At 54.4% G+C, this 22096-nt stretch overlaps 1 protein-coding gene across 1 annotated transcript; it reads right to left on the minus strand.

Annotated features, from left to right (window-relative positions):
- Positions 1-2298: 2298 nt before the first annotated feature.
- Positions 2299-17591, minus strand: WNT4 (Wnt family member 4). The gene is made up of 5 exons (XM_052792550.1): positions 17479-17591; positions 5994-6229; positions 3682-3813; positions 3173-3315; positions 2299-2948 (listed from the first exon to the last, which is right to left on the minus strand). The coding sequence occupies exons 1-5, from the start codon at positions 17553-17555 to the stop codon at positions 2481-2483; spliced, it is 1056 nt and encodes a 351-aa protein (XP_052648510.1). The 5' UTR covers positions 17556-17591; the 3' UTR covers positions 2299-2480.
- Between the last annotated feature and the right edge of the window lie 4505 nt (positions 17592-22096).

Below are 22096 nucleotides of genomic sequence, written 5' to 3' on the forward strand. Positions count from 1 at the left end.
ATGAACTCATTATTTAATAGACAAAGTAAATATGAAAAAAAGGCACTTCCCACCCCCCCCTCTGGTGCTGAAATTTACAGTTGTGAGAAGAGCCAGAGCGCTGCAGAGCCGGGGTATCTCTGGGTGACACTTACAGGGCTCAGCTTTCATCGCAGCTTGAAAAAATCCTGTGTGCAGAGATTATCTCCACACTGATCTGGATTGTCTTGTTCAGCTTTGGCCCTTATCCTAGATGGACAATGAACAGAAAACTGGGCCAGTGGCCTGAGGTCTGTGACCTCCTCTGCATGAGCCGGGAAGAGGAGGAACAGTCTCCAAGGTTCTTGAGAACTTGCAGCCTTGGGGGGCTAAAGAGATGGAGCCGTGGGGGCAAAGCTTAGATCACCCCCTGAGGATGCTGCACCCTTGACCAACCAAGCCATTGAAAAGGCAATCCCTGCTCTGGTGAGATCTCTGGTTTGCACTGAAGTGAATCAACCTGTGGTGGCTCTACCTCGGCATCTCCCCAGGGTGTCAGCCCCCCCTGCCACCTGGCACCCTTTGCTTAGGGTTTTTTGGAGCCGGGGCTGAGCAGGCAGGAGGGAGGCAGCTGGGGCGTACTGGGGGGATGCCTTGATACAAACCTCCCTCGCCCTGTGCTGCTTCAAGTCAGTTGTCAGCAGCCTTCCAGCCGGATGGTGTCTGGAGACCTTCCAGCGACCACAGACTCTCCCCCAGCCCATCACTGCCACAGCACAGACGGGATTTAACGTATGTCTGCGTGTTCCCCCAACCTTTCCCCTCTCAAGACAAAGCAAGGAAGAAAAACAAGACTGCAGGTTTGGAAGGACCCCCTCCTTCAGCCCAGAGGGTGATGGTCACAGTTCCAGACTTTTCTGGACCACGCAGGGAACTCCCAGTTTGCACAGAAGGGCTCAGCAATGCCACCCCATGCTGACTCCTCGCTGCAGCATGGGCAGATGTTCCTGTTGGCTCAAGGTGCCATTTTGAGGTTTTTCTCTGCTCCCCTTTTGCCTCTTGACTTGCAGACAAGTGGGTGAGTGAGAGAGGAACTGGTTTGCTTTCCACCTCCCCTCGCAGTGCCCCTCTGCTTATTAGTTCTCCAAATATTTCGTCCTGCAGCAAGGACTCTGCACTAACCCAATCCCAGGCAGAGGGGAAGCCGGAGCGGGTAGGACAGCGCATTATCCTCATGGCATCGCTCCAGGCCAGCCTGCAGGGAGCAAGACGGGGCAGCTGGGGCCCTGCTGTACTAAATCTTGGTGGTCGGGGCACACATGGCAGCATCTCTCTGGCTTAGACCTCCTCTCACGCTTCCCAAAGGCAAGACAGTGATAGTGGCAGAGCACGAGCATTGCCTTTCCCCCCAGCAGTGTCTTTCCCTCACCCCCCAAAATTGCTCCACTTTATACTTTTGCTTTTCTCAACAGCCAACAGGATGGGGACTGTCCCCAGAGCCCTCACTGGGTGTAGAGAACAGGCATGTGGAGAAAGAAGAGGAGACCTGTTTGTGGGATACTGGTGAGCAAGGTGGGGGCAATTATGGGACAGAGGAAAAGAAATCCCCTGGGATTTCCTCCCATCAGCTCCCAGCCCCATTAAGAGTCACTGGATTACAGGTACAATGGCCTCTCTGGACCCTCTTCACAGTCTCCAGCTGAACAAGATGCTGGAGAAGTGAGGGGGGAAGAGGGGGTCTTGCAAGGGGAAGGGGAGCATGGTGGGAACATTGTGTCCTCTGACAGCTCTGGGCAGCTGCTGAGGAGCTTCTGTAAATCAGAGTGGCCACTGGAGCTGCTCCAAAATTCAGCCAGTGCCTGGGAGGCCATCGAGCATCCTACAACAAGGGGATGCAGGAGTGTCCCATGGCCCCCTCATATACTGATCACCCTGGCAGGGCTCTCCCCACATGGAGCTTAACTCCTGGGGACAGTGCCACCCCGTCACCATCTGCCCATCCTTTGCAATGCACCTGGCTGCACATGCTGGCTGTGCTCCATCCCCTCCCGAGGCTCAGCCAAGGCAAGCAGTGCTCTGGGATGCTCAGCGCATGCCTTAAATAAAAATAACTGCGATAGAAGATACCAAGTGCCTAACGCTAGCCTTGGCTTAAACACCTCCTGTTTGCAATGCTCCGGAGTCAGCGGGAGCTCATCCGATGAGAGCAGGCATCACGCAGGTCCCCAGCCAGCCGCTGAGAGCAGACATGTCCCTGCTGGCACAGGACACCAAGGGGCTCTGGCTTCAGCAATAAATAAAGCAAGCAAACAAAACAAAATAAAAAAATCCAACAATGGGCAATTTTTTGAAACTTTAAATATTTTTTTTTTCTTAAAATCTGTTTTCCTCTGGGGCTTTGTCTCTGTAAAGAGCTGCACTCTCCCTGCAGCATCTGGGTTACTTCCTCAGTCCTGGCTCTGGGGCAAGGGAGAAGCAAGGTCAGTTAGAGACGGGGACAGATGGGTGCTCCCCTCTGTGCATCACCGGCATGTATGGATTTCCACCACCCGATGGCAGGGTTTGCACTTGACGGAGCAGCACCAGTGGAATTTGCAGCTGCACCTTTCCACAACCTCCACTTCGTCCGTATGAAAGCCCCGGCCGCAGCACATCAGCTCGCAGCCATCGATAGCCTTGGAGGTCTTGTTGCACTGCCGGCCACTGGTGCCCAGCACCCCGTTCTTGAGGTCGTGGTCACAGAAGTCGGGACTGGAGTCCAGGTAGACGAGGTCCTCGTCCGTGTGCGGCTTGAACTGGGAGTTTTTGGGTACCAGCACTTTCGTGGATCCAATCTCGCTCTGCTCGACCTCTGTGGCACCGTCGAATTTCTCCTTCAGGACGTTTCCCACTTTGCGGAAGGGGGGCATGGCTTTCCAGCACGTCTTGAACTCGCAGGAGCCTGACACGCCGTGACACTTGCACTCCACCCGCATGTTGTTCAGGATTGCCTGGAGGAAGAGACACAAGAAACAAGATGGGACGGTTGGCTCAGGAAGGATGCAGAAAGAAGGGTGCAATGTATGGGGTCTGGAAGGGTTGTGCAGGAAGTGATGTTGATGTACGTGAGCTGATGGGATTAAATAAAGCCAAAATGGCTCAAGCAATGGCTGCAGAGCCCAGCTGCGATGCTGCAGAGCCGCACTGGCTGCCCAGGTTTCCCTCTCACCATTACCTTCCTCCCTGCCTCGTTGTTGTGGAGGTTCATTAACGCTCTGTTGGAAGAAGCCCCTTTGCTCCTCTCGCGGACATCGACGAAGGACTGTGAGAAGGCCACGCCGTAGGCGATGTTATCGGAGCAGCCTGACCACTGGAAGCCTAAGGCAGAGAGCACGGATGAGACATACAGCCAGCTTGCCTTGCTCGTCCTCTCCAGCCCTGCTCTTGCTAAAATACAGCTGACCTGCCCCCTCTTCTGTCTTGCTGCTGACTAGGCTGGGCTGCCTAGGGGATTGGGGAAGCTGGGGACTGTGGCCCTGTGGGGGGGAACATGGACAAGATGCTTTCTCTCCCCCATGGGTGATGCTCCCAGATGCCTTTCTGAGGGACTCATGTAGACTAACCGGAGGCTTTTATTTTCATTTTTACCTCCTTTCTGGATGGCTCCAGAAAGTGGGCATTTCCATGCTTGGCCATTTTGTAGCCCTGCTCGTTTGTGCCATCCCTCTGCCCTTGCATGCTCACCCTGTGGGCTGCCCCCCTGCACCGTGCGGTCACATCCACACTTGTCCAGCTCGCCGCTGCTGCAGGCTCGGGTCACTGCGAAGGCCACCCCTGCTGAAGAGATGGCATAGACGAATGCTGCCTCCCGCGTCCCTGCAACAGCACAAACAATGGTGGGAAACGTGGCAGCAAGTCTGAGGCATGCGAGAGGACTTTCTGGAGGGGGTGCAGCCAGGTGGCCAAAGGCGCTTGGTGGGCTGTTGCATGTGTCTCTGCTCCTCTTCCCTCCTAACGCTGGTGTTGCACGTAAACCCCCTTGAAAAGCTGGTCTGAAAACTGGCTCTCAGCAAAACATGCTATGCAGAGCTAGCAGGTCAAGCCCTTTGTTCTGTCTCTTCCTCCCAAGATGGGGTACCTCATGCAGGACACTCATCCTCCCCACTCCTAGGGATGCTGTTTGCTTAGTACCAAACCTGGACCAGTCTCAGCAGAGACACCTCGGCGCTGGGAGATTGTTTGCAGCAGTGACAGTCCTGTCTTGCAATAGTGAAGGAGCTGGGAACTGTCCCACAAGGTTAAAAACATGAATGCAATGGGTAAATTACAACCTGGCAATAAGGAAGGTGCAAAGGCTGTATTGCCAATGTGGGGAGAGCTCTCCAGAGCTTATATGGAGAGACTGTCTTGCCTGGTGCTTGCGGGGCACCTCTGCCATGAAATCCCTCCTGCATCCAAAATAGTTGGCTGCTTTCCACATCCAGGAACATCCCCTGCAGCTTCAGATCCTTGCCATCCTCTCACACAGGGTCCTGTAGCTCCCAGCACCTCCCAAACTACCCTGCAAAACCCCACTCTGCTCCCAAAGTGCCTTGCAAAACCATGCTGGTCCCCAGCGTGCAGCCCCTTCCCAGCTCTTGCGTCTACCTATGTGGTGCCACACGGTTAGGAAGAGCTCGTTTGGGAAGTCAGGGGACATCCCTGGGCATAAACACACAGGGCGGCGTGGCCAGGGATCAGCTCTTGCAACACCCAAATCCCCACCGTCCTCCGAGGCCAGTTGAGGATACAGCCCCTCCATCTCTGAGCGAGGAGGGTTGGCATTTCAGGTAGCCCCATGCTTGGTGTAGAGGGGGGGGACGGCTTGCGAGCAGACGTCACCCCGGCTTGCCGGTTGGACAGAGAGCAGCTACTTTGGTGGTCGCAGCCCAGACTTTGGTGGCCCAGCTGTAATCTGGCCCAGGCGGCAGTGGCTGGGGAGGACCCAGCCAGCGCGGGGACTGAACCGCCTCCAAGTTAATCGAGGTTAATAGTAGGATCGTGTTGGTCGGTTTGTGCTGTGGCTGCCTAAAAAGAGACGACTTTTAGTTTCTGGTATTTCTGGTATTTCCAGTCCCTGAACCTTCACAAGAAGAGATCTTCACCCCTGCATTGAGGGGAGGAAAGTCAAACAAGAAGCTGGGGGGGAGGCTTTGTCTATGGGTCCTGGGATGGGAAGTGAGAGGGCGCATCAGAGATGGCAGTGGCACCTGAGGGGAGGCAAGGGCCGCTTTGGTGGTCTCCAGGGGTTGCGGAGAGGCTTTCCCCTCCGTCTCCTCACCCTGATGCTCTGGTTCCTTGCTTGTTTTGATCACAGCCCTGTGCCTCTGGGATGCCTCTGTGCAGCGGGGGTCAGAGGGGCTAGGGGCTGCCCTGGCCAGAAATCCCCCCGAAGGCTGGCAGCTGGGTGGTGGTGGGTGATGATGCTGACCTTGGAGGGTCCAGCCACCGCGTGTTTTACTCACATCGGGCGGCAGAGGGCTGTCCTCCCAAGGTCTCGCCCACAGACGGCTCCGCTTGAGAGCAGCACACCAGTCTGGCAGCGGTCACCGCTTCGGGGCTGCCCAAAGAGACCGAATAAATGGAGCCACAGCTTTGCGGAGCGAAGCTCCTGGGCTTGGCGGGGAAGAGATTAGACCGCAGGGTGACTTCAGGGCCCCCGCTCGAACTTGGCATGTCCTTGTAAAAGATCCAGGCTCTCCGGATGCTCTGGGCTGCTGCCTCCATGCAATGGGCACCCGCTGGGTGTGAAAAAGGTTTGGGGGGGGGCAGGAGCACCCAGCAGCTGAGGAACTGCAAGGGTCTGGATATGCTGCCCCCAACACAGTCAAAACAGCCCTGTTGAAATGCCCAGGGAAGACCCGTCAGCCCCAAGATCCAACACTGGGCCATTCTCTACTCTCCCCAGCCGCTGGCTCAGGGGCAAGCAAGCAAAACCCATCTGCAGCCCACTGGGCTGCTGTTGTAGCCATTCCCCCCATACAGCATCACCCCAGGCATGCGTCCTCCCGCCTCACCTTGCGTTACCACCTTGCCAAAGACAGGCAGGGTGTCCAGTGTGGAGCAGTTCCAGCGGCGGTTGCGGAACTGGTACTGGCACTCCTCAATGGCCAGCTGGGCTCCACGCCGCACCGAGTCCATCACCTCCAGGTTCCTCTTGCACATCTGCACCTGGCGCTGGATCAAGCCCTTCAGCTTCTCGCAAGTCTCCTCCTCGGAGATGCTCCCCACTGAAGACAGCTTTGCCAGGTACCTGCCGCAACAGCCAGCACAACTGGTTAGGAGGTGAGGTAATGTTTGGGGGAGCATGAACTCATGTTCAGCTGGGACACCCTGCACCACAGACAGTGAGGAGAGTGAGCCTCTCATCCCCTCCATAGCTGAGGCCTGGTGCCCATCTGGGGTCACCTTAAATGTGCCACTGCAGTGGCTCCGCAGGATGTGTTTTTGGCTGGCAGAGAGCAAGCCCAAGCAAAACAACCATCCCTCTGCAGCCTGGTCCCCTGTCTCTGGGGGAGCCCAGCTGCTGGCTCCCCTTTGCCTCTGTTGCCTGCAAGGAAGATATTTTCGGTGTTGTCTGAATGTGCCTGGTCAGGTCTCCTGAGTACCGGCACATCCAAGTGCTACTAGGAAAAGCCAGAGGTCTCTGAAGTCAGCCAAAACAAGCAGGACAGGCGCTCGGCTGCCAGCTCCAGCTGCCACACTGCTCCCGCAGCATGGCTCTGTGCTCATCACCGACAAACATTGCCCTCCAAACCACTTCCCTCCTGCAGCCTGCTTTTAGCTCCCCCGGCCCCCAGCAGGCAAGGATGGCCTCTGGGAGCTGCCAGGTTTCCTGTCACTTGTGATTTGAGCAGGGCTTATAGTGGGGAGGACAGAGTCAGGAGCCTGCCGTGGACAAAACCACACACGCTGGGCACCTCCTCCACCAGCCCAGCTAGCCAACATGGCCATGAGGTCTTTGCTGACCTGGAAAAGATTGGCCCAGCGTGGAGGTGACGTGCTCTACTTTCCATTGCCCCATGCTCAGCAGAAGGAGTTACAGAGCTGCTCTTGAGTGTCGGCACTAGGGGGAAAGAAGAGCTGCCCCTTTTGGGGCAAGGACCCCACAAGCTCTTGACATGTCCCCACCGAGCACATGGGCCCAATGGTCCATCCTGCACATCCAGTAACCCAACCCACCGTGCCTTGCATGTGTGCATGTTCACCCATGCCCCAGCCTCTGGATCCCTGAGGGGTTTTAAGATAGACCTGCACAGCTCGGTCAGGTTGTTGGATAATCCCAGATCCTCTATCTGTGCCTGTGCCAGCATGTGCATAGTTGAGACTCCCTCCTTCCCACAGCTGCTAGCACCCGGTTTAAGTGACACTGCCACTGGTGGAGCCCCATCCTGCTGTGGAGCAGGGACATCCCCTGCGTTGCACAGGCAAAACTCATGCTTGCACCCGCTGACCACACCGAGCTTTAACGTCCTCGGGAATCGCCAGCATCAGCTCATGTTGCTACCTCGTCTGCACCAAGAGATGCGAGTACTGAGCGAAGGCTTTTTGGAAACCTCATTCCTTGATTCTGCATTTCCCAGCCTTACAGAGCTTGTGGGTTTTTTTTGTTTGCTTGTTTTTTTCCTCCTCCTCCCAAGTTGCGACATCCTGCTAAGGATTTTTCCTTTGAAGCCCTGCTTGCCTCCGAGAAGTGACTGTGCAAAAGTGGCTCCTGCTCCCTGCCTGTTCCCATGTGTCCCAGGAGCCAGATCTGCTGACTTCAGCCACAAAATCAAGTTGTCACAGCCTCTTTCCTCCCATTAGCCCTGCCAGTCTGCCCCAGGAGGAGAGAACAGGATTTTCTCTTCTGTGCATCAGCAGAATTATTCACCAGCTTGGTTTCATGCTTACAACTGGGAGGCCGTGGGAGACGGTGAGAAAGCCGGCTTGGCTTGCAGTGTCCGTGGGGAGTCTGCATGGCGAGCCGTCAAAAGCATTCAGCTTTCCTTGTGCATGGAGATCACTTGATGCAATGCCTCTTGGACAGCGGGAAGTGGCAGGCTGCCGTGGTTTCAGAGCCAAGTTCTTTTCTAGCCTTTATACCAGCTAAGCATCTTTGCCCAAGGCTTTCTGCTCCTCCAAGGGCACAGCCCTGTTTGCAGAGGACCGGCCGTGCAGCTCCCTGATGCACACGGTTGGCTTGGAAACCGCACCGTGGCCAAACACAGGGCTGTCACCTTTCTGCTGGCCCCCACACCGTGCAATGAGTGTCCCCATCCCTGTGCTGCGGTCCCAGACACAGGGTGCAACAATTGCTGTTCCCACATCTCGCTGCACTCGGCTGACCCAGGATGAAGGCAGCAAATCACCCTCTGGAGCTTTGAGGGTGTTTGACACTGAGCAAACCCAGAGTGACCGTGACAGCCCTGTCCCCTCCCAGGTCCAGCCATCACTTCAGTCTGAGCATGGAGAAGCTGACACACAATGAAGCAGTGAGATTCCTCCCAAGACACCGTGGGTCAGTTGATCAGCTTTGAGCCTGGAAGCCAAGAAAACCATATTCTGCCTCCAGTAATAACCCCGTGTGCTGATTTGGCTTTTCCCAGTTCCTGCAACTTAAGCAGCATTTATCATAACAGGGAACCAGCTCCTGCAAAGCAGCACGGCTGGTCCTGCTGGTGAGTCAGTGCCCGGTCCAACTGCAGGCACCTTGGCAGGAGAGAGCCGTGCCGCAGGTGTAACAGCCACATTAACATCAGCCCTACTCAGGATGGGGGCATCATCTCCTTTTCTAATATATTTTCCAGCTCGGCGGGATTCTCCAGGCAATGGGGAGCTATAAATTCAAAGCACACATGAAGAAAAGCGTGACCAGAGCCTTTCAAGCCTTTCCAAGTAGATGTGCCTGATAAGATGCCTCCCCAACAAGCGTTTAATGCTATTTGGGATGATAAAACGAAGGCCAAGGATGCTTCAAAGATACGTAAAGCTCTCCAAGAACAGGTCTGGTAATTTGTTTTGCAAGGCAGGCAAATAAGATGAAGCTATCCAGAACGGTGCTCTGGCCTCTCTCCCCCATGACAGGTCCTCTGTATGCCATCATCCCTCCTCAGCCCATGTGTGTCCTCCCCTCCTTGGGGATGGAGGCAACTGTGCCTAAAATGCCATGGCCCCTTAGACTCCCAGCTTGCTACCAGTCTCCTACATCCCATGAGTACCATCACTGCTTTCCAAAAAAGGTGTTTTTTTGGGTGGGGTGGAGGCTCCCATCCTGGTCCCTGGTCCAGGAGGGATCCAGAGTTTGAGTTAAGGATGTAAGGAAGGACCTTTGCTGAAGGACCTCAGCTTCAAGGCTTTCACATGGCATCTCTCCACACTACATGCAGGGGCACTGGGCAGGAACATCTCACCCCCCTTCCCCTCTCTGGGGCAGCTGAAGGGTGAGATAAGAGCTGGGAAACGTGCTCTGCCCTCAGCAGCACTCAAAGATGCTTCCACGTTGCAACTCACAGAGTGTTTCTCAGGGCTGTGGAGCACAAGCAAGGCACCAAACCCATCTGCAGCATCCCACGGTCACCATGAAAACCCAGATTTAGCACTGCACCTGGTCCTTAACGAGGACCTTGCTCCAAACTTCGTTTTCCTGGACTGAGGTGGTAGAAACCACAGACAAAGCCTTTGTCTACTTGCACACACAGCAAGACAGGCACAACAGGAGGAAACCCAACAATTCCTGCCCTCTGCAAGGTCTCGGTGCAGATCTCCATCCTGGTACCACATCTTGATTGCTGTGCAGAGCTGCACAGAGCTCCAGATTATGACTTAAGTCTCACATACAGCCTCAAAACAGCCCTGCTTGTGGAAAAAACCCAAATAATGGCATATTTTCTTCCCTTTCCAAGATTGGGCAAAGAATGTTTCAAGGGGTGAGCTGCTGCCCAAGTCATTTGCTCAAGTTTTGTCTTCTTGTTTCATCATGGCATTTACGTTTCTTTTCTCCTGCCCTTAAATCCAAACAAGTCACTCACAGAACAAGCTGCCTTTTAATAAAACTCATTGATTTAACACAAAACTGACAGAAAGCCCTTCCTTTTTTTCCATCCACAGTATATAGATCAAGACTGAAGCCCCATAATTTAAGCAGCTGCAGTTGATCCACCCTGCAAGATGGCAAATAAGGAAACCTCAAATCCAGGGAGCCTTGAAAAGGCGGGGGCAGGGAAGCCCTACTTAAATAAAAATTACAATAATAATTTCAGGAGGAAGAATAATTGGTGGAATGACGAGAACACATAGGAAGAGCCACAGCGGTTGGCAGATAAAGCCAGAAGGAGAGGGGAGGAGATTCCCTGCCGTAGGAAGGTATGGAAATTTGAGTCATTGACAAATTCTCAATAGAGGCGGGTCAGGGAAGATGTAGCAGATGTCTTGGAGAAAGCAGAAATCTCTGGTGTTTCTTTTATTTAAACAAATGAGTTTCAAGTGTGAGAACTCTTTGTACTGTCTCATTTTGGGAATATTTTCTTTAATATGGTAACAGTGAGACCCAGGCCAGCGGCATCACTGATATATCACTTAAAGATGCTGAGAAGTCAGATGAGCTCAGAAGCTTCACCCTGTTCAGCAAACACTCAACCTGCCTGGCCAAGGCCACAAAAGGGTTGTTCAAGTCTTAAATGGCAAAGATGCTTCAGCTCTGCTCCTCTCTGAGAGGCAGCCTCTGCAAACATCCTCCCTGCTCATGGAGGAACAAAGTCAGCCTGGGTCAGCGGCCCATCTCTGTGCCTCTTGTGGCTGAACATATGGTCAGCCAGTGACTCAGGGTTGTACTTAGGATTGACACTGCCTAGTGCAGACAGGTTTCTTCTGAGGAAGAAGAAAAGGCTTGTTTAGGATTTAAAAAAAAAAGTACATGAAGATAGACAGATAGATGCATACAGATAGAGGTACTGACTGGGAACCACAAGGAGCCATCCTGCAGCTATGGAGAAAGGGATCATCTTTTCCTTGTTGCTTTCCTCTTCCAAGCAGAGACAAGGCATGGAGAGATGTCCTAGGGTTGGCAGGTCTAGGTGGGCCAGAGAGCCCCTGCGCTTTCTCGTGGTGTCCGGCACTGGGCTTAGTACCACTCTCCCTGTGCCAACACAGCCAGGCTCGTAGGTACCACCCACATCCTTGGCATGGTTCGGCGGGTCTGCTGACTCGGGCATGTTCCTGTCAGGATCTGCCAGAGACCTGCAACCTGCAACATTGCCCTTATCCAGCTGATGGCTCTGCAGCAGGACATGTCCCTCCCGGAGACTAGGTATCCCCCTCCTGGGATTAGATAGCCTGCCCTTCCATCCCTTCTAAGTGTAAACCATGATTTACAAAGCCATCATCTGAGAGTCTGTCTGGTTTCTTCCCTGGAAGAAAAGCAGCTCTCGGGCTCAGTCCTTCCTGTCACAGTTACTGCACATTTCATCTCTTGGCTGAAACCGTGTTTTTCATACCCTAATCTTCACCTCCCGTTAACAGCTGCCAAAACAGTCTCCCAGGAGGAGGCATTGCCATGCTCACCATTACCTGCCTACAGACCTGAGTGTGCAGCTCCACCACCTGAGCTCTAAGGTGAACCTACAGCTCAAGTCCTGTTCCCCCTACATCTTGGGCCATGCACCTAACACCATGTGCACCTAGCAAACACCCATCTACCCATGCACCAACCATTGGTGGTGGCCTGCCTCCCCCATCACAAGTCTCTGGGGACAGTGAGATGGCCCGGCTGCTGGTCCCAAGCCAGTGCTGCTTCTTGGCTTTCTGAGCATCCAGGGGCAACATCTCCACTTTGTGACGGGGAAGATCAGGATGGAAGCTGGGAAGACCCTGAGAGCAGCATCCATTTTGGAAATCTGCTTTGGATGTGTAGGAAATATCCTTTACTGCATCTTCCTTTGTAAGACAACAGAAGCTACTCCTGGACTCGAATACAAACAGCAATGCCTTGTTGCAAGAGGAGGCAAGTGCAGGCCACCAGGCTGAGCTCTGTGGGAATTCCCCTTGTGCAGTGCTTCAGCCTAGACCTGGTTGGAGAAAATCTGATAAGTTTTTAGTTTCAATCAGAATTTGCAAAGATGTGGCGAGAGAAGCTGTCTGCAGGATTAGTTTGATCTCGCCCAACTTGCAACAGTCCCTAGGCTGCTCTCCATCGGCCAAGATACTCAGTTAATTTTTTCCCCAAGTAATTTCGTGAAAGCACAATACTGGCTCCAGTTCTGCTGAGGCAGCCAGATCCTGCACCCCGCCTTCCCAGCTGCAAACTGCACCAGCCCATGGCAGCAGCTCCTGGAGAGCCTGGAGGATGCTGTTGGGGGTCACCCACAGGCATGGGGGGCAGACACCCTGGGGCTGGAGGAAACAAAGGTTACCTGCACTTTGTATCCAGAGCAGAGTCTGCCATTTGAGCAGCATTGGATGATTGAGATTTTTGTGGATTTGCAAGGCTTTCAAGCTTTAAGAAAAAAATCACCAAGTACTGTAAGAGCCAGTGTCATTGCACTTGTAAGGAAATACGGAAGAACCTCCTCAAAACCGTTAACCTCCAGGATTGCTCAGCAATTTCATCGTTTTAAGAAAGCCCAGATAAATGGCTGTAATGCATTTCTTTCCATCAGCACGGATGAATTAATTGAGAGGACAATAGCTCTCAGCAGACTAACAAACTTTTTTTTTTTTCTTCAATGCAAAAGTCCAGTTCTGACTCACGGAGTCATAGCAAACCACTGCAAAAAAGAAATCTGCTTCTTGCTGTTGCTCATATTTGGAGCTGCTCCAGTTCTGCACAATCTGGGGTGCAGAGTGGTTTTATCTCTCTCCTGTCCATCCTCCCTAGAATAAGGCTCTGCTGCTAAAGATTGGGATGTAGTTTTATTTGAGGCTTCCTTAGGACAGAAATGCCCATCACTGCTGAGGAGCCAGAGCGCACAGGTCCCTCCTACACCCTGGCAAATGCAGCCCTGAAGTCTTCCTGCTAGACAGGACCAGCACTCAGAGACAAGCCAAACTGGTTGGAAGTCCAGCACCAAGATTGGCAGAGGCAAGATGCAACCCTTAAAGCCAGTCTGTTTTCATCGCTGAGCTAAAATTAGCTGTTTTTGTCAAAAGTGGCAAGGCTTGTAAATAAATAAATAAAAATTAATAAATATTTCCAGTGTAGGCTGCCGGTTTCACTCTCCCTCCCCACAGCCTCGGGGAATGGGTGTCACTGGTTGCATACACCAACGTCGCGGACCCAGCAGGATCCCCAGAGCAATGCAAAGGAGCCCTGGGCACCCCAGAAGTGGAGAGCCGCTCATCCGACCCACAGCAGCCCTCAAAGCAAGGAAATTCTCCATCAAACCCCATCGGTGCAATCCACCATCCCGGCTGCCAGAGCAGATGTGACTTGGGGAACTTTCCTGACACTATCCTCGCATCAAAAAACAAGAGCACAGGGAGGGGAGCGGGGCTCAGCAGGAGCAGCTCTGCCCTGGAGCTAGCTGCACCTGCTGAATCAGCGCCGTGGTGGCACGGCATCCGCTGGGAAAATGTTGGACCGGTTCCTCGCCAGGTGGAAAATGGGAGGGTCGCAACGACAATGCAAAGAATCTCGTACAAAATTAAACCAAGCCAGGCTCAAGGTGAAGCGAGGTCTCTCCGCTACCAAAGCTGGGGAGACTCACCTTAAAAAAAATCAAGTCTGGTTTAAAAACAGAGGGATGCAAGTGTAGGACTCCAGCATGCTTCTTCCCAAATCCTCTACGTTGCACAATGATCCAAACCGGTACAAAACGAGCGTTCAGGCTGCTCTTGCAACATCCTCGAAGCTGTCAGGGATGAGCACGGAGAATCAGGCCCAGCGTTTGCAAAGCACCTTGTGATGTTCAGATGAAAGGGGGCCAGAGAAATCCAAACTCCTTTTATCCCTCCCTCTCCAGCCCTCAAAAGTAGTTACTATTAGAGAGCAGCTGCTTAGCCAGGCTTGTTCGGATACTTGCAAGGTTCAAGCTTTCCCAGAGTGCTCAAATTCAGTTTTTTTTAAAAGGGTTTAAAAGCCCATCTGTGCTCCTGGCCCTTTAAGCCAAGTCTCAAGCCCAGACGGAAGTTTTAAACCCCTGTAAATAGGGGGTAGACGGAGCTGCTGGTGGCACACCCTGCTCTGCAGCGGCATAACCGCATATCAACTACCCAGCATACATATGGAGAGCCTCCTCCAAAGCCAGTTTTAGCTGCAAGAAAATGGAGAGACGCTGTAATGATTTCCAGATAGCTTGATAACCAGGGGTCTCGCCCATAAAGGACCCCTGCCCTGTTGTATCTGATGCTTTCTGGGCATGGGATTTGACTCTCATCATTCAAACCACACGAACAGCTAGAGATCACAGGAGCCCCAGTGCCGTGTGCAGTTAGTGGATGCTTACACCCACACCCCACTTTGCACATTTTCTAGTTCACCTCTTCAGGTGGACTTCCCTCCCTCCAAAACAGACAAATAAATGAATAAATAACTACCTACATTACTGCTTGCCGCTTACCTCCCACTGAAACCAGAGCCTGGTGCTCCCATGCTTCAGAGAGGTGCTCATTTGGCTGAAACCCTCTACAACCTTGCCCCCCAGCATCGGGATGGTTTTGGACGACTGAGAGAACATGCTTCCAAATTCAACCACACTACTGCACGTGCAGGTTCAAGAGCTGAATCGAGTCTGTGAAATGTGAGTTGCTTTGGAAAGTAACTTAGCTATTTCCCCTGTATAAAGGATGTCCCTGGACTCCTCCAGAGATAAAGCAGAAGCTGGAGGGACCTTCCCATGCACAACCAGCTAGATCTAAAAGGCACTAACTACAGCCCTTTATGTAATTTTACAGTTCTGTGCCTGAAGAGGCAGGAGGAAGAACAAGCGCGAGGCTCTCGTGAGAAGGGGAACAGAGCATCTCTTCAGATTTGGAGAACAGAGGTTTTGTGGATAGACAGCAAGCCAAGCAGCAACTCCCCAAACTCAAGACACTGAGAAAACACACCTGAGGTTTGCTTCCTAACCAGAGAGAAAGTAGCTTGGTCTGTTTAATGAAAAGATTTGGCAAAGTCCCTTCCAGCTCAACAGTCGCTGTAGCAGAGCAATCCCTCTGAGAGATACCTACACCGTCTCCCTTCTATGTGGGATGGGGCGGTTCAGAGGACACAATTTGCATGGCCAGAACAAGCCCTTCCCCACAAAGCCAGGCTTACAGAAAAACCTTCAGCTCAAGTGTTGCAAGCAGCGTCTCTCTGAAGCGCCGGGGGAATGCGAGTCCGGACAGGTCGAAAGAAGCTTTAGGGGGGGGAAGAAAAAAAAGTCACAACTGAGCTTAATCACTAATCCAGCAGGTTTCTGGAAACGCAAACTTCACCGTGCGCTGCCACCCAGCGCACACACCTATGCGCAGAAATATGCGCCCAGCGAGGCTGGATCCGGCCCCGGTGTGCTGGGCACGGGCTGGCAGCGCCCGGGCAGCTCTGCGATAAAGCATAGCATGCTGGAGCCCACACGCGTGAGGCTTCACGAAGATGTACGAGGCACACTCATTCCTCGAACATCTGATAACTCCTGGGATCCTTCTAACTCTCTTTATTGCCTCCAGCGGCCTTTGTTTCTGATGTGAGAAGATAAACAATGGGAATTGTCTTAATCCTAAAGGCAAAGAATAAAAAGCACGAGCCGTGGATGGTCCTTTTATCATGATATATTTGCAACATCAAAAAAAGTGGACCCCCTTCCTTTCAAACGCACTGAAATGCATCTGCTTTTCCTCCCCTGTTGGCAGGAATGAGCCCTCCGCTCTCCCGCCGCCGAGCCCCCCGCGCCCACCCCTTGCCTCGCCAGCACGGACGGCTGCACACAGCCCTCCCCGTCTATTGCGGCGAACCACCCCTCCGTCTCGGCTTCCCAAATACGATCCCAGCTGCTTGCGGTGCCGGGGACCCGGGGGGTCCCACCTCTGTGCATCCAAGCTGAGTGGCTTGTCAGCCTCGCTCGTGAAATCCCCCTTTGCCAAGCACTTCCCCGTGCCCGTCCCGCGGCAGCCGAGGCTGCTTCTCTCCGGGGACCTGCCACCATCCCGCAGGGCTTCTTCAGCAAGACTTTCTCTCTGCAGGAAAAACACTCCCACAGTTCCTAATATACCTTCACCAGAAGCGTGACAGCTTAACAGACCACCTCGATAGCTGCTATGATCCACCCACCACTTGCCGGAGACGCGTGGCGCGCAAATCACTCCATCTGGCAAAGAAGGAGGGGAGGAGGACTAAGTGCTAACGCATCTCAGGCAGCTACCGATGGGCGAGCACCTTTTCCCACGGGCAGGACACTTGGAGAATGCTGCTGACCTGGCACTTTCCCCGGGGCGTAGGGAGCATCCTCCAAAACCCACCCACGTCCCACAGCCTCCAGCGAGCCAAATCTTCAGGCAGGAGAGATGGGAGCCGGCTGCGGAGAGGACTCCTCGTGCGGGGGATGTGCTTGTGGGACCGTGCCCACCTGAGCGCAGGTGTCGGGAGAGGCACAAGCCACTTGGGATCTTCCATGCCGACAACCCCAGGGACTCCCCAACCGGCTGTGGTGTGCCTGCCCTTGCTGATGGAGACCCGGGGAGGTGAGATGGAGGTGGCCCCTGTTCCCAGCCTGAGAGCGGGTCTGCTGGCTGCATGCACCAGGAACTAATTAGTTCACGGCAGCCGGCAACGCTGGGAGCAGGGGAAGCGCCATCTCCCACCAGAGCAGATTAATTAGGAGGAACCGGTGCCTTCGTTCAAAGTTAGGCGGGAAGGTGCTGTCATGCTCCATCCCCTCTGCCCCGGGGGGGTCTCCCCAGAAGACAGTCCCACTGCCTTGGCAAACACGCAGGAATTTTCCAGAATGATTTCCGCCCCTGTTTACCTTACACATTATTTCAGTGTTTGTTCAGCGGGTTCCCAATGTCACCGGGCTCCTCTGTGGCATGCGACAGCCCCCCGCCACCCGTCCTCCTGCCAGAACCGGGGGGCCGAGGCGTGGGCAGCCCTGCCTGCCGCAGATCCCCGGGGCCAGCGCGCTCGGCTGCCCCAGCCCTGCCAAATCCTTCCCTGGACCGCTGACCCTCGTGCGGCACCTCGCCAACCCCCAGGCCCGGCTCCGACCCAATGCCCCGACCTCCATCGTCCCCCAGCGTGGTCCGGATTCGTGACTTAAGGACAAAAAGGGGACGGGGGCTCGATAACTAGCCCCTGTCCAGCCGGCCTCGATAATACACCGGACCCGAGCGGCTGGGGAGGGTCGGCATCCCCTGCAGCCCACCTGCCCGGGGATGCAGGCTGCGACCCCCGCTGCCACCGAGCGGCATCGTTGCTGGGGGGGAGGCGGGGGGTCGCACCCCGATGCTGCCCGACCCCGGCGGCACCTGCTCCGCCGCCCCCGGGGGGGGGGCTATCAACAAGTGTCAGCGGTAGCCCCCTCCCCCCCCTTCCCTCGCCCCGCGGCTACTCACAGCCAGTTGCTGGCGTTGGCCGAGAAGGTGGCGAGGATGATGAGCAGCAAGGAGCGCAGGAAATACTCCGGGCTCATCCTGGAGGGCAGGCAGGGATAGAGCGAGCGGAGCCGGAGCCGGAGCCGCCGCCGCCGGCAGCGGCAGCAGCCCCCCCCCACCCCCCCGAGCCCCCGCCCGGGGCAGCCGCCGCCGCAGGTGGGCGCCGGGCAGGAGCGGCGGCGGCGGCGGCTGCTGCGGGCGCTGCCCGGTGGATGCGCCCGCGGCGGCCGCCGAGCCCGACTGTCAGCTCGGCCGGCCCATCCCGGGATGGAGCGGCGGGCCGGGGGCGGGCCGGGGGCGGGGGCAGCCCCGGGGGCCGCCCCAGCTCCGCCGCTACCTGGGCGGGACCCGTCGGCGGGGACACCCCCGGAGGCGGGACGGCGGCGGGGAGGGCAGCGGCGGGGCGGGGGGGAGCTCTGCCGGTGCCCCCTGCCCCGCTGCAGCCACCCCCCTCCGCAACCTCCCCCGGGTGGGTTTGGTGGGCGCGGTGGGATCGGGGCACCGGGGGCTTTGCTTCTCCCTGGAGGTGCAGGGAGGGATGGGGGCATCTCGAAGGGGGGAGGAGGGTTTTGGTTTTTTTTTTCTCTCGCATTTGAAGCTGTTAGGGTGATTTCCGCGTGGCTGTGAAAAAACAGAGCCCTCGGGATGGGGGGGCCTGGCGCTGCCTCGGGTTTCCATATTGCTGGGAGCAGCCTGGGCATCGCCGAGACTGCCTTCCCCATTAACCACCACTCCTTTGATCGGGAGGGATTTCCCAAATCCCGGTATCTGAGGATTCACCGTAAATGCCAAAGTTTGGCATTTGAAAATTCACAGACAGGGAGAGGGGTCTGGGAGGTTTCTATCAGGAGGGAATAGCGGCCGGAGCCGGCAGCAGGAACGAGGTTGCAAACTCTTTTGGTGTCTTTGCAGGGCTCCCCCCGGGGAGAGCAGCCGGCCGCGGAGCTCTGGTGATGGGCTCTGGGCTGTGCATGCGGAGGGTGATGCCTGACCAAGTATCAAGGCTTAAATCCACCTCTGAAGTTGTCTAGAAAAGTCAACTCTTGGGAATCCCAGAAGCTACTAGCAGCATGGCTTGCCCACCCTGGAGGCCAAGAGATGCGGTGCGAATCTATCTCCTCCCCCATCCACCATGCCTCCATCTCTCCCCAGCGGTCCACGTGGGCACAAATGACTTAATTTAAAGCCAGGAGCGACATGAGATGGCTGTTTGGTGTGAAATCCAAGACCCCAGGCAGCCAACAACTGTGCACCAAATCTCCTGACAATGTTGTTAGTTAGGTCCATTACTAAAACCTCTTGCTACCATCTCTAAAATCTTGCCAAGCTGGTTTGGAGCTATTCAAAATTCCCTTTGTCTTTTCAACTCCGTTTTCCAGCTCTCAGTGTAGCTGGGACACACTTATTCAAAGGACGGCAACTCGCACCAGGCTGCACACATGTCTGTCTAAGTGTATTACACCTACTTTAAAATCTCTGCATTAGTTCCTTGTCAAAGCGAGGATTTAATTTCAAAGTGCTTTGACTTATATTCCAGCTCCTGACAGGCGGCAGCCCACCCTCACCTAGTCATTCATCTGGCTTTCATGTCCTTGCTGATTATCCCAGTTGAAAGCGGGATGCTGGCTACTTTGCCGGAGAATCGGAGGTTGTTGCTGTGAGCCCCGACTGGGTAATTCAGTGCAACTGGAGCTGATTAATCTGGCTCATCATTGGAGACAAAGCCGTGGCCTTCCTCTGGCTTCTAATCGCTCTGGGTGTTGAGTGAAGTCATCAGGAAGGCAAGAGTTAATTGAAAGGCTAAGGGGAATGAGAGGTTAGAGGGCCATGGCTGGCTAGCCAGAGCCACGTGGGTCCATGGGAATATCATATTTTTAGGCCTCAAATGTGTTATTCTCTCCCCAGGGAGAAACACCAGAGAATTCAACAGAAGCCAGAGGGGTGGGCAGGGTCCCAGGTTTCCGCATGGGTCACAGGGGCACCCTGGCTGGTGTGGACACCTGCAGCCCGAGGAACATTCCTGGCAGAGAAGCTCCTGCTGCCAGGGCTGGCTGCTGGCAGGCTCAGGGCACCCTACGGCTCTTGTCAGGGTAGCTGTGATGGCAGGATGGTGCGGTGGGTGCCTGACATGAGCTGGAAGACCTCTGTGAAATGCCATAGTTTGATTTCCCAGGGCCCTTCGTATGGGCCCTGTGTGCTCTGGGTGATGAGAGTGGCTCCTCTGCCCCATGATGTCCCCTCCCAGCACGTGGGTCCAGACTCGTTTCACTGGCCCTGTGTTAAGGACGGGTTAGGTAGGCCAAGGAGGTGTTTGGGAAGGCAGATCCCCCGGTCACTCTGCTCCTCACCCTGCTAGCAGCAGCAGAGCTTGCCAGCCACTTGGCCCCAGCACCCGTGGAGATGCTCCCCCCAGGTCTGCTCCCTCCTCCCTTTCATTTCCCACCTTCTACCTGCAACACACCTGCCTTGACACCTCTCCTGGCTGGGGCGAGGGGTTGTAGAGTGTGTCCACCTGCTTCTGCAGGAGGTTCAAGCCACTGTCTCTGGCATAGCAAGTAGAGCAGAGGGGAACATCATGACTTTCCCAGCAGGAAGGGAGGTATATGCAGAGGGCATGAATGCCAGGCCGTTTGCAGCAGTCACAGCGTGGGAATCACATCCACGGGATGTGTTGGGACTAGGGTGTCCATGGACTGATGGGTGGGAGCCCCATGCCGGAGGGAAGGCAGATGCAGACACATCTGGAGTGAGTCACCCTGAAGGGAAGTGCTGTGTGAGCTATCTGTGGAGATGATAACAGCGTGGCTGGGCAGGAGGGGTGTTTATTTTACAGCCTCTGCTGTGGAGGAGATGATGAGTGTGAACGGACAGAATGTGGAAATGGGCACTCACCAGGAGAGGGGGGGTCCCTTGGTCTTTTCAAAGTTGCCTGTGAAACACCACTCAGTCGTTACCTGCAGCCTAGGTGCTTGCTGCGAGTTAGATTCTTTTGGCCTCTTACTCAGAAGATGCCAGGTTGCTGTAAACGCTTCAAAGCCCAGCTGATTTGGAAGAGACGAAGGCCCAGATCCAGGAGAGCATTTAAGGGAGGTACCAGATCTCCTGGCCTTGTGCATTGGTGCAGAGCATCCTCCACAGTGGGGCCCCTCCTTTGCCACCCTTTCAGGACAGCAGCCGGGGGCAAAGAGCCCTTGTCACCCCCAGTGTGGCTTGGAGCTCAGCGCCTGCTGACGACCCCAGTGCTGCAGGGCATCGCTCTTTATTACTGCCCATGTGGTGCTTTAATGAACATCAAAACCCCATTAGATAAGGCGGCTCCCTTTGATGTGTAAATATTTCGGCGGATGGGAAGAGGAATAAAATGCACCTGATGAGAGTTTCATAGGCTTGCCCAGGTGCTTCTCTATTCAAAGGCTGCGGAGAAATTACCACCGCCATATCACAGGCAAGGAAAAGGTCCCAGTGGTGGTAGCAGGAAGGGTGTTTCCAACTCTGAGACCAACATGAAAGCACAGAGCTTGCAAATCATAGAATCATAGAATGGTTTGAGTTGGAAGGGACCTTAAAGATCATCTAGTTCCAACCCCCCTGCCATGGGCAGGGGCAGCTTCCACTAGACCACGTTGCTCAAAGCCCCATCCAACCTGGCCTTGAACACTGCCAGGGATGGGGCATCCACAACCTCTCTGGGCAATCTGTGCCAGTGCCTCACCACCCTCACAGTGAAGAAATTCTCCCTTACATCTGATCTAAATCTACCCTCTTTCAGTTTAAAGCTACTACCCCTTGTCCCATGCAAAGGACCATGCAAAGGTGTAGCCAGACTCTGGATTTAAGTGATATAAATGCACCTACACTGAAGAATAAGTGCAGGCAGGTAGCACTCTTGCTCAATTTCTGGATCTGATGAGCGCTATTAGTCATCGAGGTTGTGGGAGATATTTTGCAGGTTATTTTTTACTTTCTGATGCCCCTGGGGCTTACCAAATGGGATTGAAAGTGGGGTAGTCTGCAGTCTGGACGGTGGTGTCAGCCATGCGATGGGGAGAAGAGCTGCGAGAAAGAGGGAGGCAAAACTCATGGGTGAATCTGAGGCTGTGGGAGTTGATGCTGAATAGAAATAAATTCTGTTTTGAACTTAATGGAACATAAATATTGGACACTTAGCAACAGTACATGTATTAATCCTGTCCTGGAGAAAGGAGAAGCTGTTCTGAGAGCCTCCATACCAGAAAACACAGGACAATTGTACTCCTTTATAGAAACCTGTGGTTTTTCTGATGAAATTTATTTCAAACTATCCAAACATTTCAGAGCAGCACTGATGACTGCTCAGAGAAGGTGCTGTATAGGAGTGCAGTTCACAAACAGAAGCAGCTTTGCAAAGATGAAAATTGCTCTGACAAAAGAACTGTGTCCAGTGCATTATAAACAGTGAGTGGTTGCTGTAACCCGTGCTCACCTGGTTGACTAAACACAACATGATGGTCACTAGAAAATCAAGATGGTCCTTTTTCAGCTGCAACAGGAAGCCTTTAGGTCCGTGTGGATTGCAGAGCGCTTCAGCATGTGTGCTTGG

This window comes from Harpia harpyja, chromosome 7, assembly GCF_026419915.1.
Source record: "Harpia harpyja isolate bHarHar1 chromosome 7, bHarHar1 primary haplotype, whole genome shotgun sequence".
In the NCBI taxonomy this organism is placed as follows: Eukaryota; Metazoa; Chordata; class Aves; order Accipitriformes; family Accipitridae; genus Harpia; species Harpia harpyja.